The sequence below is a fragment of the Rutidosis leptorrhynchoides genome, chromosome 6 (genome assembly GCF_046630445.1).
Source record: "Rutidosis leptorrhynchoides isolate AG116_Rl617_1_P2 chromosome 6, CSIRO_AGI_Rlap_v1, whole genome shotgun sequence".
In the NCBI taxonomy this organism is placed as follows: Eukaryota; Viridiplantae; Streptophyta; class Magnoliopsida; order Asterales; family Asteraceae; genus Rutidosis; species Rutidosis leptorrhynchoides.
The window spans coordinates 308986352-309009389 of NC_092338.1; the positions used below are offsets into that span (position 1 = coordinate 308986352).

Sequence of the window (23038 nt, forward strand, 5' to 3'; positions counted from 1 at the left end):
ATCTTGTTAATGTCGGTTACCAGGTGTTCACCATATGAATGATTTTTATCTCTATGTATGGGATGTGTATTGAAATATGAAATCTTGTGGTCTATTATTATGATTTGATATATATAGGTTAAACCTATAACTCACCAACATTTTTGTTGACGTTTTAAGCATGTTTATTCTCAGGTGATTATTAAGATCTTCCGCTGTCGCATACTTAAATAAGGACGAGATTTGGAGTCCATGCTTGTATGATATTGTGTAAAAACTGCATTCAAGAAACTTATTTTGTTGTAACATATTTGTATTGTAAACCATTATGTAATGGTCGTGTGTAAACAGGATATTTTAGATTATCATTATTTGATAATCTACGTAAAGCTTTTTAAACCTTTATTGATGAAATAAAGGTTATGGTTTGTTTTAAAATGAATGCAGTCTTTGAAAAACGTCTCATATAGAGGTCAAAACCTCGCAACGAAATCAATTAATATGGAACGTTTTTAATCAATAAGAACGGGACATTTCACTTTGATTTCCATTTTTATGCATCAAATTACTCTCTCTGAATTACTCTCTTAGTGTTCTAAGTGTTCTTCATCATTTCCTTCATAATCTAGCTCAATCTAGGTAACCTAGATCAACATACAAAACAACTACTCAAGAAAACATCAAGAACACTTTCAAGTTTGCTAGCTTACTTTCAATCTTGCAAATCCATTTTAATTAATCATCCAACCTCAAGAAATCTTTCTTATTTACAGAAAGATATCTCTCTAATTCAAGATAATACTCATACTCAAACTTTGATTCAATTTCTATAACTATAACAATCTTATTTCAAGTGGAAATCTTACTTGAACTTGTTTTCGTGTCATGATTCTACTTCAAGAACTTTCAAGCCATCCAAGGATCCTTTGAAGCTAGATCTATTTTTCTCATTTCCAGTAGGTTTATCCACAAAACTTGAGGTAGTAAAGATGTTCATAACATCATTTAAATCATATATATAAAACTATCTTATTCGAAGGTTTGAACTTGTAATCACTAGAACATAGTTTAGTTAATTCTAAACTTGTTCGCAAACAAAAGTTAATCCTTCTAACTTGACTTTTAAAATCAACTAGACACATGTTCTATATCTATATGATATGCTAACTTAATGATTTAAAACCTGAAAACACGAAAAACACCGTAAAACCGGATATACGCCGTCGTAGTAACACAGCGGGCTGTTTTGGGTTAGTTAATTAAAAACTATGATAAACTTTGATTTAAAAGTTGTTCTTCTGGAAAAATTATTTTTCTTATGAACATGAAACTATATCTAAAAATCATGGTTAAACTCAAAGTGGAAGTATGTTTTTCAAAATGGTCATCAAGACGTCGTTCTTTCGACTGAAATGACTACCTCTTATAATATTGACTTATAACCTGTATTTACGACTATAAACTTATATTTTTTTTTGTTTAGATTCATAATTTAAGTTCAATATGAAACCATAGCAACTTGAATCACTTAAAACGGATTTAAAACGAAGAAGTTATGGGTAAAACAAGATTGGATAATTTTGCTTGTTGTAGCTACGTGAAAATTGGTAACAAATCTATATTAAACATATCCTAGCTAACTTATATCGTATTATACATGCATTATAATATATTATGTAATCTTGGGATACCATAGACACGTATACAAATGTTTTGACATATCATATCGACCCATGTATATATGTTATTTGGAACAACCATAGACACTCTATATGCAGTAATGTTTGAGTTAGCTATACAGGGTTGAGGTTGATTCCAAAAATATATATACTTTGAGTTGTGATCTAGCCTGAGATGTGTATACACTGGGTCGTGGATTGATTCAAGATAATATATATTGATTTATTTCCGTACATCTAACTGTGGACAACTAGTTGTAGGTTACTAACGAGGACAGCTGACTTAATAAACTTAAAACAGTAAAACGTATTAAAAATTTTGTAAATTTATTTTGAACATACTTTGATATATATGTACATATTTGTTATAGGTTCGTAAATCGACCAGTAGCCAAGTCTTACCTCCCGACGAAGTAAAAAATCTGTAAAAGTGAGTTATAGTCCCACTTTTAAAAATTTAATATTTTTGGGATGAGAATACATGCAGTTTTATAAATGCTTTACGAAATAGACACAATAAATCAAAACTACATTATATGGGTGAATGATCGAATCCGAATATGTCCCTTTTTGCTTGGTAGCCTAAGAATTAGGGAACATCACTAATTTTTGAGAATTAGTGCACCCCTAATTGACGCGAATCCTAAAGATAGATCTATTGGGCCTAACAAACCCCATCCAAAGTACCGGATGCTTTAGTAATTCGAGTTTTTATATCATGTCCGATGGATGTCCCGGAATAATGGGGATATTCTTATATGCATCTTGTTAATGTCGGCTACCAGGTGTTCACCATATGAATGATTTTTATCTCTATGTATGGGATGAGGTTTATGGAAAATGAAAATATGAAATCTTGTGGTCTATTATTACGATTGATAAATATATAGGTTAAACCTATAACTCACCAACATTTTTGTTGACGTTTTAAGTATGTTTATTCTCAGGTAATTGTTAAGAGCTTCCGCTGTTGCATACTAAATTAAGGACAAGATTTGGAGTCCATGCTTGTTTAATATTGTTTGAAAACTGCATTCGAAGACATATATTGTTGTGTAATATTATTGTAAACCATTATGTAATGGTCGTGTAAAAACGCTATATTTTTTTATTATCATTTTAAACCTTTATCGATAAAATAGAGGTTATGGTTTGTTTTAAAATCGAATGCAGTCTTTGAAAAACGTCTCATATAGTGGTCAAAACCTCGCAACGAAATCAATTAATATGGAACGTTTATAATCAATATGAACGGGACATTTCATCCTATAGGAACACCATAGATGTTAACCCAGGCTAACCTTACTGGAGATAAGAACCTTTTTTCCCATTTTCTGAGGTCGAGAATCCATCTCTTTAGTTTGTGATATTCCTCCGCTAGAATATTCATGGCTGCAATTTCCGACTCAAAGATTAGAATAATTTCAAGGCCACCTGTGTATTTTAGAGTGAATTTGTTAACACCTTCTTCTTCACAAATAAACTGAATCTGTTCCAAGATGTCGAGGTTTTCCACTTCACCGATAAGGGTTTTCTTCATGTTGTCCATTAAAATACAGTCTTCTTCGATATTAACCAACCTTTCCAAGTTTTATGGGTTTTTGGTTGACAGTTTGGGGATGGTTGTTTGAGGGTTTTGAAGGGGTGTGGGGTGGTTTGAGTGGTTATGTGGGTTCTGAGTTGCATGAGATGGATGATAGGGTCTTGGATGAGCGTAGTGTTGTTGTGTTCTGAGAGGTGTTTTGAATGAATGATCATAGTGCTGTCGTGGTAGTTGAGGGTTACTTTCGGATTGTTTGATATTTTTTCTGATGTAAGGTTGAGCTTTTGGTAAGTGTGTGTAGTGATTGGTGTAGGTTCGGTATTTTCTGGAAGGGTTGGAGACGACTTCTGCAAAGTTTCTACCGTCATTGAAAGCTTCAGGGAAGGGATGATAGTTGCATCGTGTTTCATTGATCTTTGGAAATTCATATTGATGATATCTGAAGTTTTTTTCTTTAACTTCATTTCTTCTTCTTTCTTTCTCACTATTTGCCTTATAAACCCTTAGCAGCCCATTATCTAGATGAATGTTGCTGAGTTTTGAAGCAAAGGACACCGGATTTGTAATGCCTTCATATCGCACGAAACCGAACCCTCTGCCCGTTTCTGAGATTGTTACGAGCCATATAAATATCATTGACATTGCCATGTTTTTTGAAGAAACGCCATAGATCTTTCACATTCCATGAAGGTGGGAAGTTAAAGAACGGAAAAGAAGTCACTTGTTTGCCGTTAAAACTTGTTGTTGGATGATAGTAGTACCCGTTGTAACCTCCGTTCGCCGCCGCCGTGTTCCTCAAGCTGCCATAAGGTTCCCACCTCTCACTTTCTCTCTCTCTGTTTCTCTCTCTAAACATTCTCTCTCAACTAGGTTTTCTTAATCATGCAAACATATCATGCATATTAAATTAAATTATACATTAAATCGTGTAAACTAGAAAATAAAATTTGATTTTAAAGTTATCTTTGAGGTAAACGTAGAAACAACAAAATACAAGTGAGAATAGATAAACATGTTATTTTTAGTTTGAATTACCTAGGGGACTTAACCACTCACGCGTTCATCTCCCGTAGTTGCATAAACCGCCCCCAACTACTGCCCTAGAGGAAAACCGGACTAATCCGGGGACATGACCGGTAAAACCCCCCTCCCCGCCCCCCCCCCCCCCCCCCCCACTCCCCCACTAAGTGAAAGGGGACATGGGTAGATACTTCAGGGTTAAGGATAACATTGAGTGCAATGTTACAACTCAGCGGAGTCGAACTCCTGACCTATCGCTAAGATAGCTACAACTCAATGTTATATATAAACATGTTATGATATATTGATCCTCGAACATCATAAAGTGTGTCTGATCAATTTATTGTTATATATCTCTCAACTCTCAAAAGTTAAAGATTTGTAAAACAAATTTATAGCTGTATCTATATAAGTAGATTATATACAATTATATAGTATAGATATGCACTGATGAATGTAAGCAAGATCCTGACCAATTTCTTCAATATACTCGTTACTTCCTCTCAGTATTGTTATTATAATAGAAGTCTATAATAAACATTAAGTCACTAAAGGTAGTTATAAACTACTAAATCGTAACACATTATCAGTATGTTAGTGTAATTAAGGTTAACTCAAGCAATCACTAACGAGTCACTAATCAAAGTAAGCAATTTTCTTTTACTAATATTCTTTTTTAAACAAACATTTTTTATATCGATTATATCTATAAAAATACAGATTGTACAATATTTACTATGCATGCAATAAGCAAAAGCAACTCAAGAAACTCATTTTACACTCTATTTAAGACTATATACAATGCAAAAATAGAAGGCGCGAAATTTTTGTTAACTAATATATAAATAACGATCATCATAATCATCATAAACAAATATAGAAGTATCATCATTCACACTTAAAAATGTTATAATACCAACATATTAGACTACTAACATTTGGACTACTAACTATCTAACTTTTATTATTGATGTTTACTAACATTTATTTATGTATGCTTATATTTATATGTTATATTATCAAACTTTTATTATGTTCATTGATATTTATTTATGTGTGCTAACATTTAAATCTACGCTATCTAACATTTATTTATGATTACTTACGTTCATTTGCCTATTTATTTCAAGCATAATAATATTTATTCTTAAATTTATTATTTATGCATGAAACATTTTTTTCTTACATTTATTAATCATTATTCTTATCTTAATCTTCGTATTTGTTCTAAGGGGGTGTTTGAGTTTGCGTTTTGAAAATTGATTATGCGTTATAATTAAAATCAAATAATCAGTTGTATCAAAACGTGTTATAAAATAATAAGTGTTTGAATTTGATTATATTATTTGACAACGCAATAATTAAATAATCAGCCAATTAAGTGTTTGGTAAATCTGATTATTTGTTAAATTAACAAGTAAAACTCAATAATCTGATAATCACGTTTTGCTGCACTAAGGGTGGACTTGTTTTTTCATTTTCACGTTTTGAGTCTCTCAAATCACAAATAATAAAATTTTTTTGTTTAACTTGTCAAACACTATAAACTGATTATTTAAGATTTGAAAACGTGATAATCAAATAATCAAGTTCTAAACGGACAAACACCCCCTAAATGTATTTATACTAAACGTATTTATACAAACACCCCCTATATATATATATATATATATATATATATATATATATATATATATATATATATATATATATATATATATATATATATATATATATATATATATATATATATATATATATATATATATATTACGACTATATTTTTCAATCTAAATTTTACATGTTTGTTTCCTCATTTTTCACAAATCAATCTTCTTTTTCTCAGATTATTATTTTCAAAAGTTTTGCGAAGATAATTCACGCAGTTTTGATTTTTGTTATTTTTTTGATCATGTTATATATCATCATTGTTGTTAGTCTATCACCAGAAGAATTTTATTTATACTACCATGCCTTAGGAGTAGTATTATCTGTAATTTTACTATGCCTCTATTTTCGTTACTAGTTGATATTGAATTCTAGTTTATCTTACTGTTTGTTTTAGTTTTGATAAAAGAAAATGTTAAACTTATCAAAACTTGAGTAGCATTTAACGGGAGATAATTTGTAGGCGATGATCCACTCTTTCCATTTTGGTGGGGAATAGTTGATTAATCCCATTATAAATAACCAACCACCTTTAATTATAATAATAATAATAATAATAATAAATATCCATTTCTTAGTGCTAATTACTCAGACTAGTGAACCAACCATGAGCTTAATTTATTTTATTAATTACAAAATAATAATCTTACTAATTAAACAAACTTAAAACTAAAATAAATTATACAATAAAAAATATGAAAAAGAAATTAAAAATACCACTCATACCTCCAACACGCCACCTTATTAATATTTAATTTACCTACACATCTGTCACGTCAACACCAAACACCGTTTACCAATACGTCTTTCATGTCAACGCCAAACACCCCACCCCACCACCAAAACGCGTAATTTACCCATCACTATTAATAGGCCTTGGCACAATTAGATGAAGAAAAAAAAAAGTTATATAAAATCAAAATTTGTCGTTATCTTTTAATTAAGTTTATTTATTATTTAATTATCTAATTAATACAACATCAAAATTGATAATAGTAATTACATGCGTCAAGAATGAACAAGAGGAGAATTGTTTTTATAAGTATAGAAAATTAGGCAAAACCTAAGATTTGGTTTATACAGAGCTATACCACATAAGAAAAAATCTTGACAAAATGAACAATACACAAGACGCATAATCTTGATCAAAGAATATACTTTAAATGATTGGAAGAAAAAAAATTGAACTATATTATATCACAATATCATATGGCCAATGTGGCTGCAAGTCTATCTGTATCCACCATAAGGTTGCTGAACATAACCACCACCTCTACCCATCATTGGATTATAACCGCCAGGTGGCATCGCTGAGCCAGGTGCGAACCCAACAGCAGGCAGCTGTTGCATTTGAGACGCTTGGCCAACGTTCATTCCGACACCCATATTCTGATGCATGCCGTTCATACCCATGGGCTGGTTGTTAATGCCACCAAAACCAGATGCACCCATATTGATTCCCATTCCTGAACCCATTACGGGGTTTGGTGCGGGTCTTAAAGCACCTGCACCAGCTCGACCCATTCCTGAACCCGAACCCATGGCCTTTCCCATCGTTACGTTTGAAGTCGTCGGGGTTTTGCTTGGCTTCTCCATTCTTTTCTCCTTGCGGTTTATGGCCTCAAAGTCGATGCCAATGTCATCTAAGGGGTTTGTTTTAGCTGCACACGCATACAAATTTAACGAGTCAGTCTCGGGTGAATAAAGGGCTCTAAACGAACATAAGCCCGTGAACATAAGATAAACATTCATTTGTTTAGTATTACTTAAATGAACAGAGAAGGATGAAATAACTTACATCCAGATATGTTCAAATTGACGAGCCCACGGGTTAACGTATCAGCCCAAACTGTGGATTTGGTCTCAAACTTTTTGTCCGTGGGTTGTTGGGATGGTACTATAGCTAGAGCACCTGTTGCAGAAGCTGTGACAGCTGGCGGTTGATAGAAACTTGAAGAATTGTACTGTGGGGCACGTGGGGGCTGTGGCGTGGCAGTAATTTGTGACAACGGCGGAACTGGAGCTGAGGAACCCTGAGGCTGGAAACCTCCATGGAAGTTATTTTGTTGACCAGTTTGACCATTGGAATTGGGGAATCCTGCTTGGGTACCCGCACCCAACTGCGACGAAAAACCACCCACCGACCCATTTTGACCATCTGCAAATCCATGTTGACTACCTTGAGTTGGAAAACCAGCCTGCAATGGAGAGTGACCACCCTGAGACGGAAAACTGGCCTGCAATGCAGATTGACCGCCCTGGGATGCAAAACCGGGCTGCAACTGAGATTGGCCACCCTGGGGTGGAAATCTGGTGGGCAAAGCAGTTTGACCGCCCTGAACCAGATAACTAGCCTGCAATGGAGATTGACCACCCTGGGCCGGAAAACTGGGCTGCAACACACTTTGATTCGCTTGAACCGGAAAACCAGGCTGCATCACAGATCGAGGGCCCTGAGCCTCAAAACCAGGCTGCAATGGAGATTGACCACCCTGGGCTGGAAAACTGGGCTGCAACGCACTTTGATTCACTTGAGCCGGAAAACCAGGCTGCATCACAGATCGAGGGCCCTGAGCCTCAAAACCCTGCTGTAATGGAATTTGACCAACCTGAGCTGGAAAACTGGGCTGCAATGAAGATGGACCACTCTGAGCTGGAAAACCGTGGTGTGAGCCAGATTGGCCACCCTGGTCCAGGAAACCGAGCTGCAAGGCAGATTGACTGCCCTGGATTGGAAAACTCGGCTGTGGCGTAGGTTGACCAAATTGACTTGGAAAACTCGAAGGAAATGTGGTCTGATTAGGTTGTGATGGGAAAGAAGTCTGGTCAAGTTTGGGTGCATAGTGTGTTTGTTGAGGAGGTTGACCCATTTGAGAATGAGCTACGGTTTGTGTAGAAATTTGATTAGATTGTTGTAGTGCATAATCAGTTTTTGAAGGTTGAACAGTTTGTGAATGAAATGTGGTTTGTGATGAAGGTTGACCAGGTTGCACTTGAAAACCATTTTGTGAGGGTCCGGTGGATGTGGGTCCCGTTAGAGGAAGTATATCTGCTAAAATATCGATGGTTTGATCAAACGTATCTCCAAACTCCATGTTATTATTCTCTGTTGTTGGAGCAACCGATTGAGGTGCTTCACCGAACGGAGTTGGCTCACCGAACGGAGTTGGCTCACCGAACGGTGTCGAATCACCAAACGGGGTCGATACACCAAAGGGGGTTGGCTCACCGAAGGGCGTTGATTGACCGAAGGGGGTTGATTCACCAAAGGGGGTAGCTGATGTTTGAGCCGAGAATCCATTTGTGGAAGGAACAGCTTTAAAAGGACCATCGCCAAATGGATCATCAAATGGCTGCGTAACAAAAAGTACAAAATAAGCAACAACGTGATAAACATCCGTTTAAATGCATCTGCATACGAACCAAACGTGGTTCGTTCGTGTTCGTTTGTTTAAATTTACCAAACAAACGATTGAACACCAATAGAAATTTGTTTTCTTGTTCGTTTATCGAATCCATATAAGGAATATTATTTCTAAAATTCTTAAGATTAAACAAATTACCTGACTGGATGGTGATGAAGCCAAAAAGGCCCGAGTGGAATTTGGGTTCGTTGGAGGGTGGGGTTCGGCTGGTACAACGGTCAATGCATTTGAAGAGAAAGAATCTGATAGAGAACCAAGCAAGTCCATCTCAGCCCCACCTGATGCTGACGTGGCAACTGGGGCAGCTATATTCACACAAATTATTTGTTATTGTTTAGTATATTTCGGCAGATGACATAGTTAAATTGCAACAAAACAATGCAAGATGCCATTACGTAAATAGGTCTGCAAATGAGTCGAGTCGGGCCAAGCTCACATTTAGGCTAAGCTCTAGCCTGGCTCGATAGATCGACGAGTCTTCATGATGCAACTCGAGCTAGAATTCTCATTTAATAATAATTTTTATAGTAACCATTTCATATTCATATATATATATATATATATATATTATACATAGATTAAATTTGATAAAACCCGTTTCAAATAGATACAAAATCAGAAGAAAACGTGAGCGCTAGTTAAAAAAGTATTATAAAATAGTCTAACAACTTTATAATCCAATACTACATATAACTTTATATACACATATACATATTACTTAAGGTTCAAAAAGCTCGATAATAGCATGAGTTGAGCTCTTATAAGCTCGAGTTTAGCTACATATATACTTCAAACTCGAACTCGATAAAAGCTTAAATCAACGAATTCAAGTTCATTGTAAAAAACCTCAATTCGCTTGCAGCATTGACTCCTTAAAAATATACAAACAAAGATCAAGTTTACCTGGGGATGTACCGCGGGGGTCAAAAAAGTCAAATGCATCATTTTCATTAACGGACGTCACTGCAGGTGCTGCAGGTGGTGTATCAGCAGCAGCAGGCGGTGTATCAGCGGCAGGAAGTGGTGTAGCAGTGGCCGGAGGTGGCGGTGGAGGAGCTGCAAAGTGGTCAGTTACGACAGTTTCATGATGATTAGCAGCTGGAAGCGGTGTATCAGGACTATGACCCTCGATCACAGCATCTTCATAACTAGGTGGGGCCCCATGATTTTGTCCTGACGGTTTCGATTCAAGACTACTGCCCGAACACCAAATATATCAATTAATATTGACCGATTGATTAATCAAATTCTTAAACAGAAAACAAAAATACAGGAATCATTATTCACTACCTTACATCTGGAGAACCATCTTCGAATCTAGCATTGCTATCCCTGGAGTAAAAATATAAGTAATTTAACATCTTTAATACAAGTATAAGTAAGCAGCAAGTAACCACTCAATTTAAGTTAAAAATTCACGAATGAGTGACTAATAAGACATTGGTATTTTGTCACAATTGACGCAATCATAACATTTCTCTCAGTAACTGTAAATATATATATTTTTTTTCATAAAACAAGAAACAAATAAAAGTAGATTTTGAAAAGCAATCAAGCACAAGAAAGTTATCTATTAGATTGAAAGTTGCTATAAAAGTGTAATTGTGTACATATGATATACATAACCTCCTAAATCAATTACATTATTTTTTTTTATTATTATAGTAGTATGACTTATGTGTCGGCACAAACCCGTAGAGAACTTCTCGCTTTAGCCTGAACCTGTTTAGAGCCGTCACCTAACTAGCCACTGACCACCAGTTGCGAAAGCAGGAATTTTAAAAGCGTAGCAATTTTTTTTTTTTTGGCAAAATATGAAGGTCTTTGAGCAAAATATGAAGGTTTTTGGGCAAAATATGGAGACTTCTGGGGAAAAAAATCCACCAAGGGCAAAATCGAAAAATCCTAAAATTTTGCTCTAAAAATTACAAATCCACTATATATTATGATAGAGTCACATATATACCTTGAAGAATTATGACCGTTTTCATCTTCATAAGGCTGCTCCCTATATCCATCCGAGCTTCGACTTTGTGGGCCATTATCACTTCTGTAACCATCTGTACTTCTTCTTCCACGATATTCATCACGATCTCTCCCGTACTGATCTTCTCCATCTCTACTTCCATAACGCCCTTCATACCCATCATCTCCAGGTGTACTTCGTAACCTGTTTCAGAAATAAAAATAATAAATTCATCCCAGTATCTAATATACCCTCAACCACCACCATATTTGAGTTGTATGCAACCCAACTTGTTTTGACCCATAACAAAAGTTTCCATTTTGACCCAAACCCGTGTTGATCAAGTACCCAACACGCCCAAGGTTGTAAAAATCGTGACTTGGGAATACTCGGTCGGAACTTTTGAGGGAGTACTCGGGGACTCAGATGTTGACCAACTTTGACTATGACCGATTTTTCAGAGTAATCCCGAGTTTTGGCCGAGTTTTGATTGATTTCCAAGTAATCCCAAGTTTTAGAAGAGTTTGACCAAGTACTCCCCGAGTTGCAAAAACCGAGTACTTCCAAGTTTTGCAACACTGAACACACCTACTTTTCCACTTCCAAATGGGACCATAATAATAATGTACAAAAATACTTTACACTAAATACACTAAACTCACTTGTCTCTATTAGCACCAGCCTTCTCTCTTGCTTCTTTAATTTTCTCGTTATCGTTCACAAGAGCAACAAGAATTTGAGATTTCTTCCTTACATTGCTCCCTTGATCCCTCCCGGTAGAATCGATATATTGAAAAACCGACAGATTCTATTACACAAGAAAACAATTCTACTAACTACCTCAATAATCAAGCTATAATTCTGGAAAAAGGTAAGAAAAAAATTAATCTTACTGATATATGGTATGCATGTTCTCTAATATCTTCAATGACACGTTCTGACCCATTTACTACCAAATATTCAAGAACATTCAGAGCCTGGTAGACAAGACATAACTCAGATGGTTAAAATATCTCACTAAACATTGGCTGCATCCATTTATTATCATGGGTCGATTTAGGTTATCTTTTTCTATGGTGGTTAAAAAGTCAAAATAATTTTTAACATTCAGCTAAAGAAGAAATAGGTCATATGGGTATAAAGGTACCGAAAATGTATTTGCAAAGCAGTATGGCTCGTAAATCAATTTAGTCAAAAAATATATAATAAAAAGATAGGTTATAACTGAATAATATACATTTTGTATTCACATTTGGCAAGGTAAGTACTTATAAACGAAATTTGAAAAGAAGTTTGACCAAAATTCGTTACGTGTTTGACTCAGTTATAAAAGAAGTTGATAATTGCAAACCTTGAACACATGGCGCCAATTCTTCCCAGTATCGCTGAGACGTTTCCAAACAACTGTCATGATCTTTTGGTAGTCATGGCTGAACATCAAGACAAGATTTATTTATGTAACAAATCATATTATTTTTCGCATGTTCTGTGAAAAATGAAAAACAGAAGTGACATACTAGTTTCTAGAAGCCTGAGCAATATCAGCTAGAAGAGTTCCTTGAGGACCCCATGGGTCGTTGCTGGTAACATCAAGAACCTGCACGATACAGATTTTGATATTAAATAATCAATCTATAAGGAATTATTGTCGTTGTAACGTTGTTTATAAAAGTTTGAAATTAGGGGTGTAAACAAGCCAAGCTACTCGAACTTCACTACACGCATGCTTTATTCAAACTGAGCTTAAACGAGCTCAGCATACCTTGGAGCAAAGCTCGAATAAGCTCGCAAGCCTATCATTTATATACTAATAATGATAATGATGTAGATAATAATAATAATAATATAATATATAATATCATCTAATATATAAAATATAATATAATAACTACAATTACAATAATAAATATATATAAATTACATAAATTATATTTATTTATTATTTATATCCAAAATAATCAGAGTAGAGAATATTAGTTTTATATATACTTAGTACTATACAAAATATTATATTCACATAATGATAAGAATTTGATAAAAAATAACTAAACATGTCACAAAACTAGTTGAGCTATAGCTTGTAAAATACCTAAAGAGCTCAAGCTTTATACAAAAAGTTCAAAACGAGCCAAGATCGAGGTGGCTCGTTTGCATAAAACACATCCAATCATATAACAATGATTTGGATCCTTGTAAAAATGACTGAAAATGACACTTACCTTCTGTTCTATTGAATGAACTTTAAGCACTTTCTTGTTAACACCTCTCTTACTGCATATAATATAAAACAGGATTATGAATCATTATATTATCGAAGTTAAAGTGCAGAATACAAATGTTGAATTACTTACATGTCCCTGACAACCTTCTTCATTTTAGCGTGGAAGGACGACCCCCCTAAGATTATATCGGTTCAGCTGGAAATAGAAGAACAGTAACAATATTCATTTGAGAATCATGGTTTAATTAAACGCATTTGTAATACATAACTAAATGATTTGTTAAAGTGATTTAAAAGACTATCACTATTTTTATACAATCTTATATTTGCATCAAACGGAATATAGGGTAATCATAAGCAAAAGTAGATTAATCTAACACTCATTTAACTATATAAGGTGACTTGAAAATTGAATAATCAATTTTTAAAACAGACATCCAAACACCACTAATCTCTTTTCATTACAATGAAGTTATTGATGTAAAGCTATACACTTTATAATCAATCTTGAATGAATTACAACAGCATATAGCATACTAATTGGTAAAGCATGTAGCATACAAAGATAAATGTATAAATAGATTGATTTACAACTTAGAAAATGAAGAACACAACACAAAGATAAAAGCTTAAAGATGAAGAACACAAAAGATCACAAAATTTACATAACTTATAAGCGCCTGATAAATGGAGCAATCACATAACTTATAACAGTTAGGGTATCCAGAACTAAATTAATATCTAAAAGATTAAATCTTTGAATATAAAACCCCTGATTAATCACATTAACATCTTAGCTGACACAAACCCAATAACATATATATATACAAATATGAATTAGAAAATTACAAAAACAGATTAAGATCTGGTTTATTGAGAAAACAGATACTAACCCAGATCAAAAAATGTAATTTTTTTCAAGAAAATGATATCAAACCTGATTAAACTGAATAGGGTGGCAGATCTGATAAACTGGAATCTGGGTATAATGAAATATGAATCAAGATATATGAAGAAAATAATAGTGTTGAAAGTTATATAAAATGACAAAGAATCAAGATATTTTATTTATTTTGATCTTGGAGATTGAATGAGTGAAAATGATAGTAACAGAAAAAAGGGAAGGTAATTTTGAGAGCAGACAGCGCACATTTGCTCGGAGAATTAATGGGATACATATACATGTATTTTTTTCTTATCTATATTCGTAAGCTTATTATTTCTTTATTTATATTATATTTATATTAATATTTCATATTTATATTTATATTATTATTTATTACTATAAATATAAATATTATATATTATATAATAATATAATATAATTATAATTATATATTAAAAGTTAAAATTGAATATTTAAATTTAATTTATACTCCGTACTAATTAATGAGTTTGTCTAACGTATGTGTTAAGAGCACATGATAACACCATCCTTTCTAATCTAATTATACTTCCTCCGTCTCAAATTTATTTTCCTTAGTGTAACACCCCGTTTTTCTGTTACGCGTTGTTTTGGACGTCATTCGAATTACGAGGCATGTAAGCGTATATTTGGATCCCAAATAAAGTTGGAGTTGATGTTCTAAAACCTTACCATTGAATTGTAAATCTCATTACGTTTTCAACGATACTTGATTCATCGAAAACGGAGTTACGGTTTGAAAGTTACGGCCAAAACAAATTTCAGTTTCAGTCACAGTTCATTGGGACGCCGTCCAGCCATTCGGGACGCCGTCCAACTGACCTGGCGGGCCAGCAGCTGCAATTTACTCAAATTAAAAGGGGTACTTTGATCTTTTCACTTGTGAACTGATTGGTGGCTTTAGTATCAGTTTTAGATCCACTTTTGGATCATTTTCACATTCACAACTCTCTCATCACATCTTAGAGAGAGAGAGAGAGAGGAGAGTTTTAGAGAGAGGAAGCTTCAAATGGTGATGAAGGTGGTGATTTTTGCCCAAATTGGAGTGGTTCTTGGTGCTTGTTGGTGTTTCTAGCTACTAGAGCTCATTTTGGTGCTTGAGGTAAACCCTAATAAGAATTGTAGTGTTTGATTTCTTGTTTGAGTTAGGGTTTGTGTTAGTTAGAGTTATAAACCCATTTATTGTGAAATTTGGGAGTTTTGAGTAAGATTCATGTAAGTAAGCCTAAATGGGTGACTTAGGGTTTTGATTGATGAAATTGTAAGTTTGGGGCTTGCATGTGTTGGTTAAACCTTAGAACACTTGTGTACTAGTGATTTTGGTGTTGTGTTGACTTGATTTTGGGGTGTAAACTCTAATATGGGTCAAAATGGGTTTTATGTTGAAATGGGTTATGTGTTCTTGATTTTTGGTGTCAAATGTTGATTTTGAGACACAATCACTAGTTGTTAATGATTGTAGGTGTTTTGGGTGTAATTTGACAAGTCAACGTGAGCTAAACCTAGTAATGGTGCTTATGGGTCGAACTTGACTTGTTTTAATGGTTAAGTGCAATTTGGGTCAAGTTGTACTTATGGGTTGGTTTTGTAAGATCAAGTGCCTTAAGTGTTAAATTGTACTTGTAGAGTGGGTTTGAATTACCACCAGAAGTGGTAATTGGTTCGTGTCCATTAGGCGTTAAATGGGCGGGTTTTGGCGAGCAAGGTTTGATCCCTCGGCTAAGGGAATGTTTGTGTCGGGTTCTCTTTTAGATAATGGCTATTTATGTGTATGTTGTACCTATGTGTGATATAGGTGGTTACTTGCTCGAATTTGAGGACGGAGATCATGTTATACATGACTTGTGCGGGCATTCCAAGGTGAGTGGAATAATTATACATGTGTGTATGTAACGTATTTACTTGTGCGAAAATGCGATGTGGGTTTTAAGTTCGGGTATGCGATACCACATCGTGTTGGCATGGGATGAGGGTTTAAAGTTCGGGCGTTCGATACCTCATCTTCATGTGTGGCATGTGATATGGGTTTAAAGTTTGGGCGTTCGATACCATATCATATGTATGTGTGCGGGCGTGAAGTGTGGGTTTAAAGTTCGGGCGTTCGATACCACATTTCACGTGACGGGTGGGTTTAAAGTTCGGGCGTCGATACCACCCAAGGGACTAATGATGCATACTAGTGGCGTCTGCGTGGCTAACGGTTCATTCGCGAGAATCGTTCCCTTTGTGTTTTGGATAACCATGGTTATGTGTTGTAGTGTAGCATATTATATTTCGGATTATATGCTATTGTTTGTGCTAGCTTGCGTATAGGAGAATTTAGCGTTATACTTTGCGATGGTATGCTAATTAAATTGCTAGCGTGTATGCGGTAAATTGTGTAAGTGATTGCAAGTATTGTGTTATGAAGCTAGCTAGTTGTTAGGCTAGATGCGTAGAAGCGTTTGGGCTCGACGGGGTAACTTTTGGATGTTTGGACGCGGATTTGGGGGATTTGGTAGTCCCTGGGATTATGCTCTTGGTATTGGGTTGGGTTATTGAGTCTTAACCCGTCTTCGTGGTTTAAACACTTTTATGTAATGTTTTGTTGATCTAAAACTTGATTGGGTTGTTACAAATCGTTTTGTTATTGATTCGAAGTGTTTAAAGTATTTTGAAATGAAATGGGGCTGATCAGGTCTGCTGGACGCCGTCCAAATTGGTTGGACGACGTCCAGTATAACGTGGGTTAGTGTGTTTTGATCACAGTCAAAGTTAGAACAACTGGACGCCGTCTCAATCTTTGGACGTCGTCCTGCCTTTTGTTACTGGACGCCGTCCAGATGTACTGTTTGTAAAAAAAAAAATTGTCGTGTTTTTGGTAAAACGAAGTTGGGTCGTTACAAGTGGTATCAGAGCATAGTCTAATGGAATTAGGTGACCTTGGAATAGGTGCCTAGTCTTAGACTTATTGGCGGATATGTATTATTTGCGGGACTTGTAGGAGTACGGGTCGGATTGAGAATTGTTAGTGCCTTAGAGTAGGTGACTAACTAGGACTTGTGCTTGTCCAATGTGGGATTATGTGAGGCCTTATTTCGCGTGAAAATTTGTGCCTTAGATTGCTAGTGCCTAATGTAGGTAGGCGAACTTGGACGTTGTCTTAGTGATAGTCACCTAGGTTGTAGGTTGACTTGTTGTTGCGGTGTACTTGAGTACGTTTATTATTATATTGTATATTGGTGTATATATACAGGTATCTATTGGTGCGGTGTCCTAGAGACGAATCTATTGGAGATATTCGCATGTTTGGCGGTTTTGAGTGATGAAGTTCACCGTAAGGACTTTGGTCATTCGGGTACCAGGAGTTATCGCGTGTTATTTTGTGTGAATGTCGCGTCAGTCTGAGTAAAGTACTTTGCGTGACCATGCGAAAATGGTAAGGTACGCAATTGTAATAGTGACTGATCACCATTATTACAACCGTGTATCTTGGCACCAAGCATGACATGACGAGTACCGAGCGGAGGAAACGTGGCATGGTTGGGGTAGAATCGGGACGAGTTAGGAATCTTTTATTGATTCCTAGGATATAGTGGTCTCGGGTGATGTGCTTGTTGTCACATCGGGTTCTTTATTAGTCGGGAAGTGTTACGGTGGATTCGGTTAGTTAAGATGAGTGAGCAAACTCACGAGTTCAGCGCGTACCTAGTCACCCTAAGTAGTGGGTGCACTATTGAGATTGTTATTGGTTGTAGTTACTCATCGTAACTAGGATGACCGATTAGTGAGTGTGCGTACGACGAAGACTTGAATCCCATAAAGGGATGTAGCAAGTCTAATGATTGAAGAATTGGGTTACACTCGGTAGAGTGTGTGGTTAGAGAGCCGTGTAAGGATTCTAGTTGTGAGTCGCCTTGGAATTGGTGAATCGAGGAGTCTTAGGGTCGTTAAACTCGTGGGGGTGGGGCCCGTATGATGGTGATTGCATTAGTACGTTAGCGTGTTGTGGGTTATAGGGTAACATTCTTAACAGAATATCCCTTGTAGTGGTGGATGTGTCGATGTGCGGAAGGGTGTAAGACTTGGTGTTTTCAAGCATCTCTTTAGTGTTAGATGAAAGGTTTCGTGAGGCTATATCGTTGGCCTTGTGAAAATTGCGGGTAGCGTGTGATCGCTAGGAACTTTTGATAAGACAATAAACCGTGAGGTTTGTCGGGTAGGTAAGACTTCGGGTCATTATTATGGAGAGATGGGTGACATCGGGTGTATGGAACCTAAAGATCGAGTTTCTAAGGTGCTGTTTGTTTTTTAAGATGTTTTTGTCTGAAGATCTGCGGACCATGTCTGTAGAGAAGATGTTGTCTGAAGATCTGTAAGTTGAAGACTGAAGACTGTTTGTTTTTATATCTGCTAAATATACTTTTAAATCCTGATTTATTCTATGTTTAAGTTTTTATCTAAAAATTAAAATTGCCAAACTGAATATTACACATGATAAAATATGTATAATGTAAAAAAGTGAGTTTTTTAAGGAAATAAAAACAAATAAAATTGAGTCGTGGATAAGATGTAGACCATATATTATTTATTATTTATCTCGTATACATCACGATCACACCTTATATCTTATTTATTCTTATCTTCTTCTACTTTGCTTCTCTTTCGGTTAAAAGGAAAAAGCATCACTTATATCAATCCTTGTTAAGATATTAGTATACAATAATATACGATCCACGCTCTTCAATCAATATTTGACAAACAAATAATAAGCATCTCTCCAAGTATTTTTGCATATATGGTGAAATGTCCCGTTCTTATTGATTAAAAACGTTCCATATTAATTGATTTCGTTGCGAGGTTTTGACCTCTATATGAGACGTTTTTCAAAGACTGCATTCATTTTTAAACAAACCATAACCTTTATTTCATCAATAAAGGTTTAAAAAGCTTTACGTAGATTATCAAATAATGATAATCTAAAATATCCTGTTTACACACGACCATTACATAATGGTTTACAATACAAATATGTTACAACAAAATAAGTTTCTTGAATGCAGTTTTTACACAATATCATACAAGCATGGACTCCAAATCTTGTCCTTATTTAAGTATGCGACAGCGGAAGCTCTTAATAATCACCTGAGAATAAACATGCTTAAAACGTCAACAAAAAATGTTGGTGAGTTATAGGTTTAACCTATATATATCAAATCGTAACAATAGACCACAAGATTTCATATTTCAATACACATCCCATACATAGAGATAAAAATCATTCATATGGTGAACACCTGGTAACCGACAATAACAAGATGCATATATAAGAATATCCCCATCATTCCGGGACACCCTTCGGATATGATATAAATTTCGAAGTACTAAAGCATCCGGTACTTTGGATGGGGTTTGTTAGGCCCAATAGATCTATCTTTAGGATTCGCGTCAATTAGGGTGTCTGTTCCCTAATTCTTAGATTACCAGACTTAATAAAAAGGGGCATATTCGATTTCGATAATTCAACCATAGAATGTAGTTTCACGTACTTGTGTCTATTTTGTAAATCATTTATAAAACCTGCATGTATTCTCATCCCAAAAATATTAGATTTTAAAAGTGGGACTATAACTCACTTTCACAGATTTTTACTTCGTCGGGAAGTAAGACTTGGCCACTGGTTGATTCACGAACCTATAACAATATATACATATATATCAAAGTATGTTCAAAATATATTTACAACACTTTTAATATATTTTGATGTTTTAAGTTTATTAAGTCAGCTGTCCTCGTTAGTAACCTACAACTAGTTGTCCACAGTTAGATGTACAGAAATAAATCGATAAATATTATCTTGAATCAATCCACGACCCAGTGTATACGTATCTCAGTATTGATCACAACTCAAAATATATATATTTTGGAATCAACCTCAACCCTGTATAGCTAACTCCAACATTCACATATAGAGTGTCTATGGTTGTTCCGAAATATATATAGATGTGTCGACATGATAGGTCGAAACATTGTATACGTGTCTATGGTATCTCAAGATTACATAATATATAATACAAGTTGATTAAGTTATGGTTGGAATAGATTTGTTACCAATTTTCACGTAGCTAAAATGAGAAAAATTATCCAATCTTGTTTTACCCATAACTTCTTCATTTTAAATCCGTTTTGAGTGAATCAAATTGCTATGGTTTCATATTGAACTCTATTTTATGAATCTAAACAAAAAAAAAGTATAGGTTTCTAGTCGGAAAAATAAGTTACAAGTCGTTTTTGTAAAGGTAGTCATTTCAGTCGAAAGAACGACGTCTAGATGACCATTTTAGAAAACATACTTCCACTTTGAGTTTAACCATAATTTTTGGATATAGTTTCATGTTCATAATAAAAATCATTTTCTCAGAATAACAACTTTTAAATCAAAGTTTATCATAGTTTTTAATTAACTAACCCAAAACAGCCCGCGGTGTTACTACGACGGCGTAAATCCGGTTTTACGGTGTTTTTCGTGTTTCCAGGTTTTAAATCATTAAGTTAGCATATCATATAGATATAGAACATGTGTTTAGTTGATTTTAAAAGTCAAGTTAGAAGGATTAACTTTTGTTTGCGAACAAGTTTAGAATTAACTAAACTATGTTCTAGTGATTACAAGTTTAAACCTTCGAATAAGATAGCTTTATATGTATGAATCGAATGATGTTATGAACATCATTACTACCTTAAGTTCCTTGGATGAACCTACTGGAAAAGAGAAAAATGGATCTAGCTTCAATGGATCCTTGGATGGCTCAAAGTTCTTGAAGCAAAATCATGACACGAAAACAAGTTCAAGTAAGATCATCACTTGAAATAAGATTGTTATAGTTATAGAAATTGAACCAAAGTTTGAATATGATTATTACCTTGTATTAGAATGATAACCTACTGTAAGAAACAAAGATTTCTTGAGGTTGGATGATCACCTTACAAGATTGGAAGTGAGCTAGCAAACTTGAAAGTATTCTTGATTTTATGAAACTAGAACTTTTAGAATTTATGAAGAACACTTAGAACTTGAAGATAGAACTTGAGAGAGTTCAATTAGATGAAGAAAATTGAAGAATGAAAGTGTTTGTAGGTGTTTTTGGTCGTTGGTGTATGGATTAGATATAAAGGATATGTAATTTTGTTTTCATGTAAATAAGTCATGAATGATTACTCATATTTTTGTAATCTTATGAGATATTTCATGCTAGTTGCCAAATGATGGTTCCCACATGTGTTAGGTGACTCACATGGGCTGCTAAGAGCTGATCATTGGAGTGTATATACCAATAGTACATACATCTAAAAGCTGTGTATTGTACGAGTACGAATACGGGTGCATACGAGTAGAATTGTTGATGAAACTGAACGAGAATGTAATTGTAAGCATTTTTGTTAAGTAGAAGTATTTTGATAAGTGTATTAAAGTCTTTCAAAAGTGTATAAATACATATTAAAACACTACATGTATATACATTTTAACTGAGTCGTTAAGTCATCGTTAGTCGTTACATGTAAGTGTTGTTTTGAAACCTTTAGGTTAACGATCTTGTTAAATGTTGTTAACCCAATGTTTATAATAACAAAAGAGATTTTAAATTATTATATTATCATGATATTATGATGTACGAATATCTCTTAATATGATATATATACATTAAATGTCGTTACAACGATAAACGTTACATATATGTCTCGTTTCAAAATCATTAAGTTAGTAGTCTTGTTTTTACATATGTAGTTCATTGTTAATATAATTAATGATATGTTTACTTATCATAATATCATGTTAACTATATATATAACCATATATATGTCATCATATAGTTTTTTACAAGTTTTAACGTTCGTGAATCACCGGTCAACTTGGGTGGTCAATTGTCTATATGAAACCTATTTCAATTAATCAAGTCTTAACAAGTTTGATTGCTTAACATGTTGGAAACATTTAATCATGTAAACATCAATCTCAATTAATATATATAAACATGGAAAAGTTCGGGTCACTACAGTACCTACCCGTTAAATAAATTTCGTCCCGAAATTTTAAGCTGTTGAAGGTGTTGACGAATCTTCTGGAAATAGATGCGGGTATTTCTTCTTCATCTGATCTTCACGCTCCCAGGTGAACTCGGGTCCTCTATGAGCATTCCATCGAACCTTAACAATTGGTATCTTGTTTTGCTTAAGTCTTTTAACCTCACGATCCATTATTTCGACGGGTTCTTCGATGAATTGAAGTTTTTCGTTGATTTGGATTTCATCTAACGGAATAGTGAGATCTTCTTTAGCCAAACATTTCTTTAAATTCAAGACGTGGAAAGTGTTATGTACAGCCGCGAGTTGTTGAGGTAACTCTAGTCGGTAAGCTACTGGTCCGATACGATCAATAATCTTGAATGGTCCAATATACCTTGGATTTAATTTCCCTCGTTTACCAAATCGAACAACGCCTTTCCAAGGTGCAACTTTAAGCATGACCATCTCTCCAATTTCAAATTCTATATCTTTTCTTTTAATGTCAGCGTAGCTCTTTTGTCGACTTTGGGCGGTTTTCAACCGTTGTTGAATTTGGATGATCTTCTCGG

The 23038-nt window shown here is 34.7% G+C and overlaps 1 protein-coding gene across 2 annotated transcripts; it reads right to left on the reverse strand.

Annotated features, from left to right (window-relative positions):
* Positions 1 to 6860: 6860 nt before the first annotated feature.
* Positions 6861 to 14629, reverse strand: LOC139851477 (clathrin interactor EPSIN 3-like). 2 transcript variants are annotated; one of them, XM_071840541.1, is made up of 13 exons: positions 14439 to 14629; positions 13632 to 13697; positions 13500 to 13551; positions 12798 to 12877; positions 12632 to 12710; positions 12174 to 12257; positions 11943 to 12088; positions 11281 to 11484; positions 10605 to 10646; positions 10218 to 10507; positions 9453 to 9619; positions 7688 to 9242; positions 6861 to 7550 (listed from the first exon to the last, which is right to left on the reverse strand). In XM_071840541.1, exons 2-13 carry the CDS (start codon positions 13652 to 13654, stop codon positions 7120 to 7122), a joined length of 3153 nt encoding a protein of 1050 aa, XP_071696642.1. In that variant the 5' UTR covers positions 13655 to 13697; positions 14439 to 14629; the 3' UTR covers positions 6861 to 7119. The 2 variants fall into 2 exon arrangements, with proteins under 2 accessions (XP_071696642.1, XP_071696641.1); XM_071840540.1 differs by having other exon boundaries at positions 6862 to 7550; positions 10218 to 10510.
* Positions 14630 to 23038: the final 8409 nt, after the last annotated feature.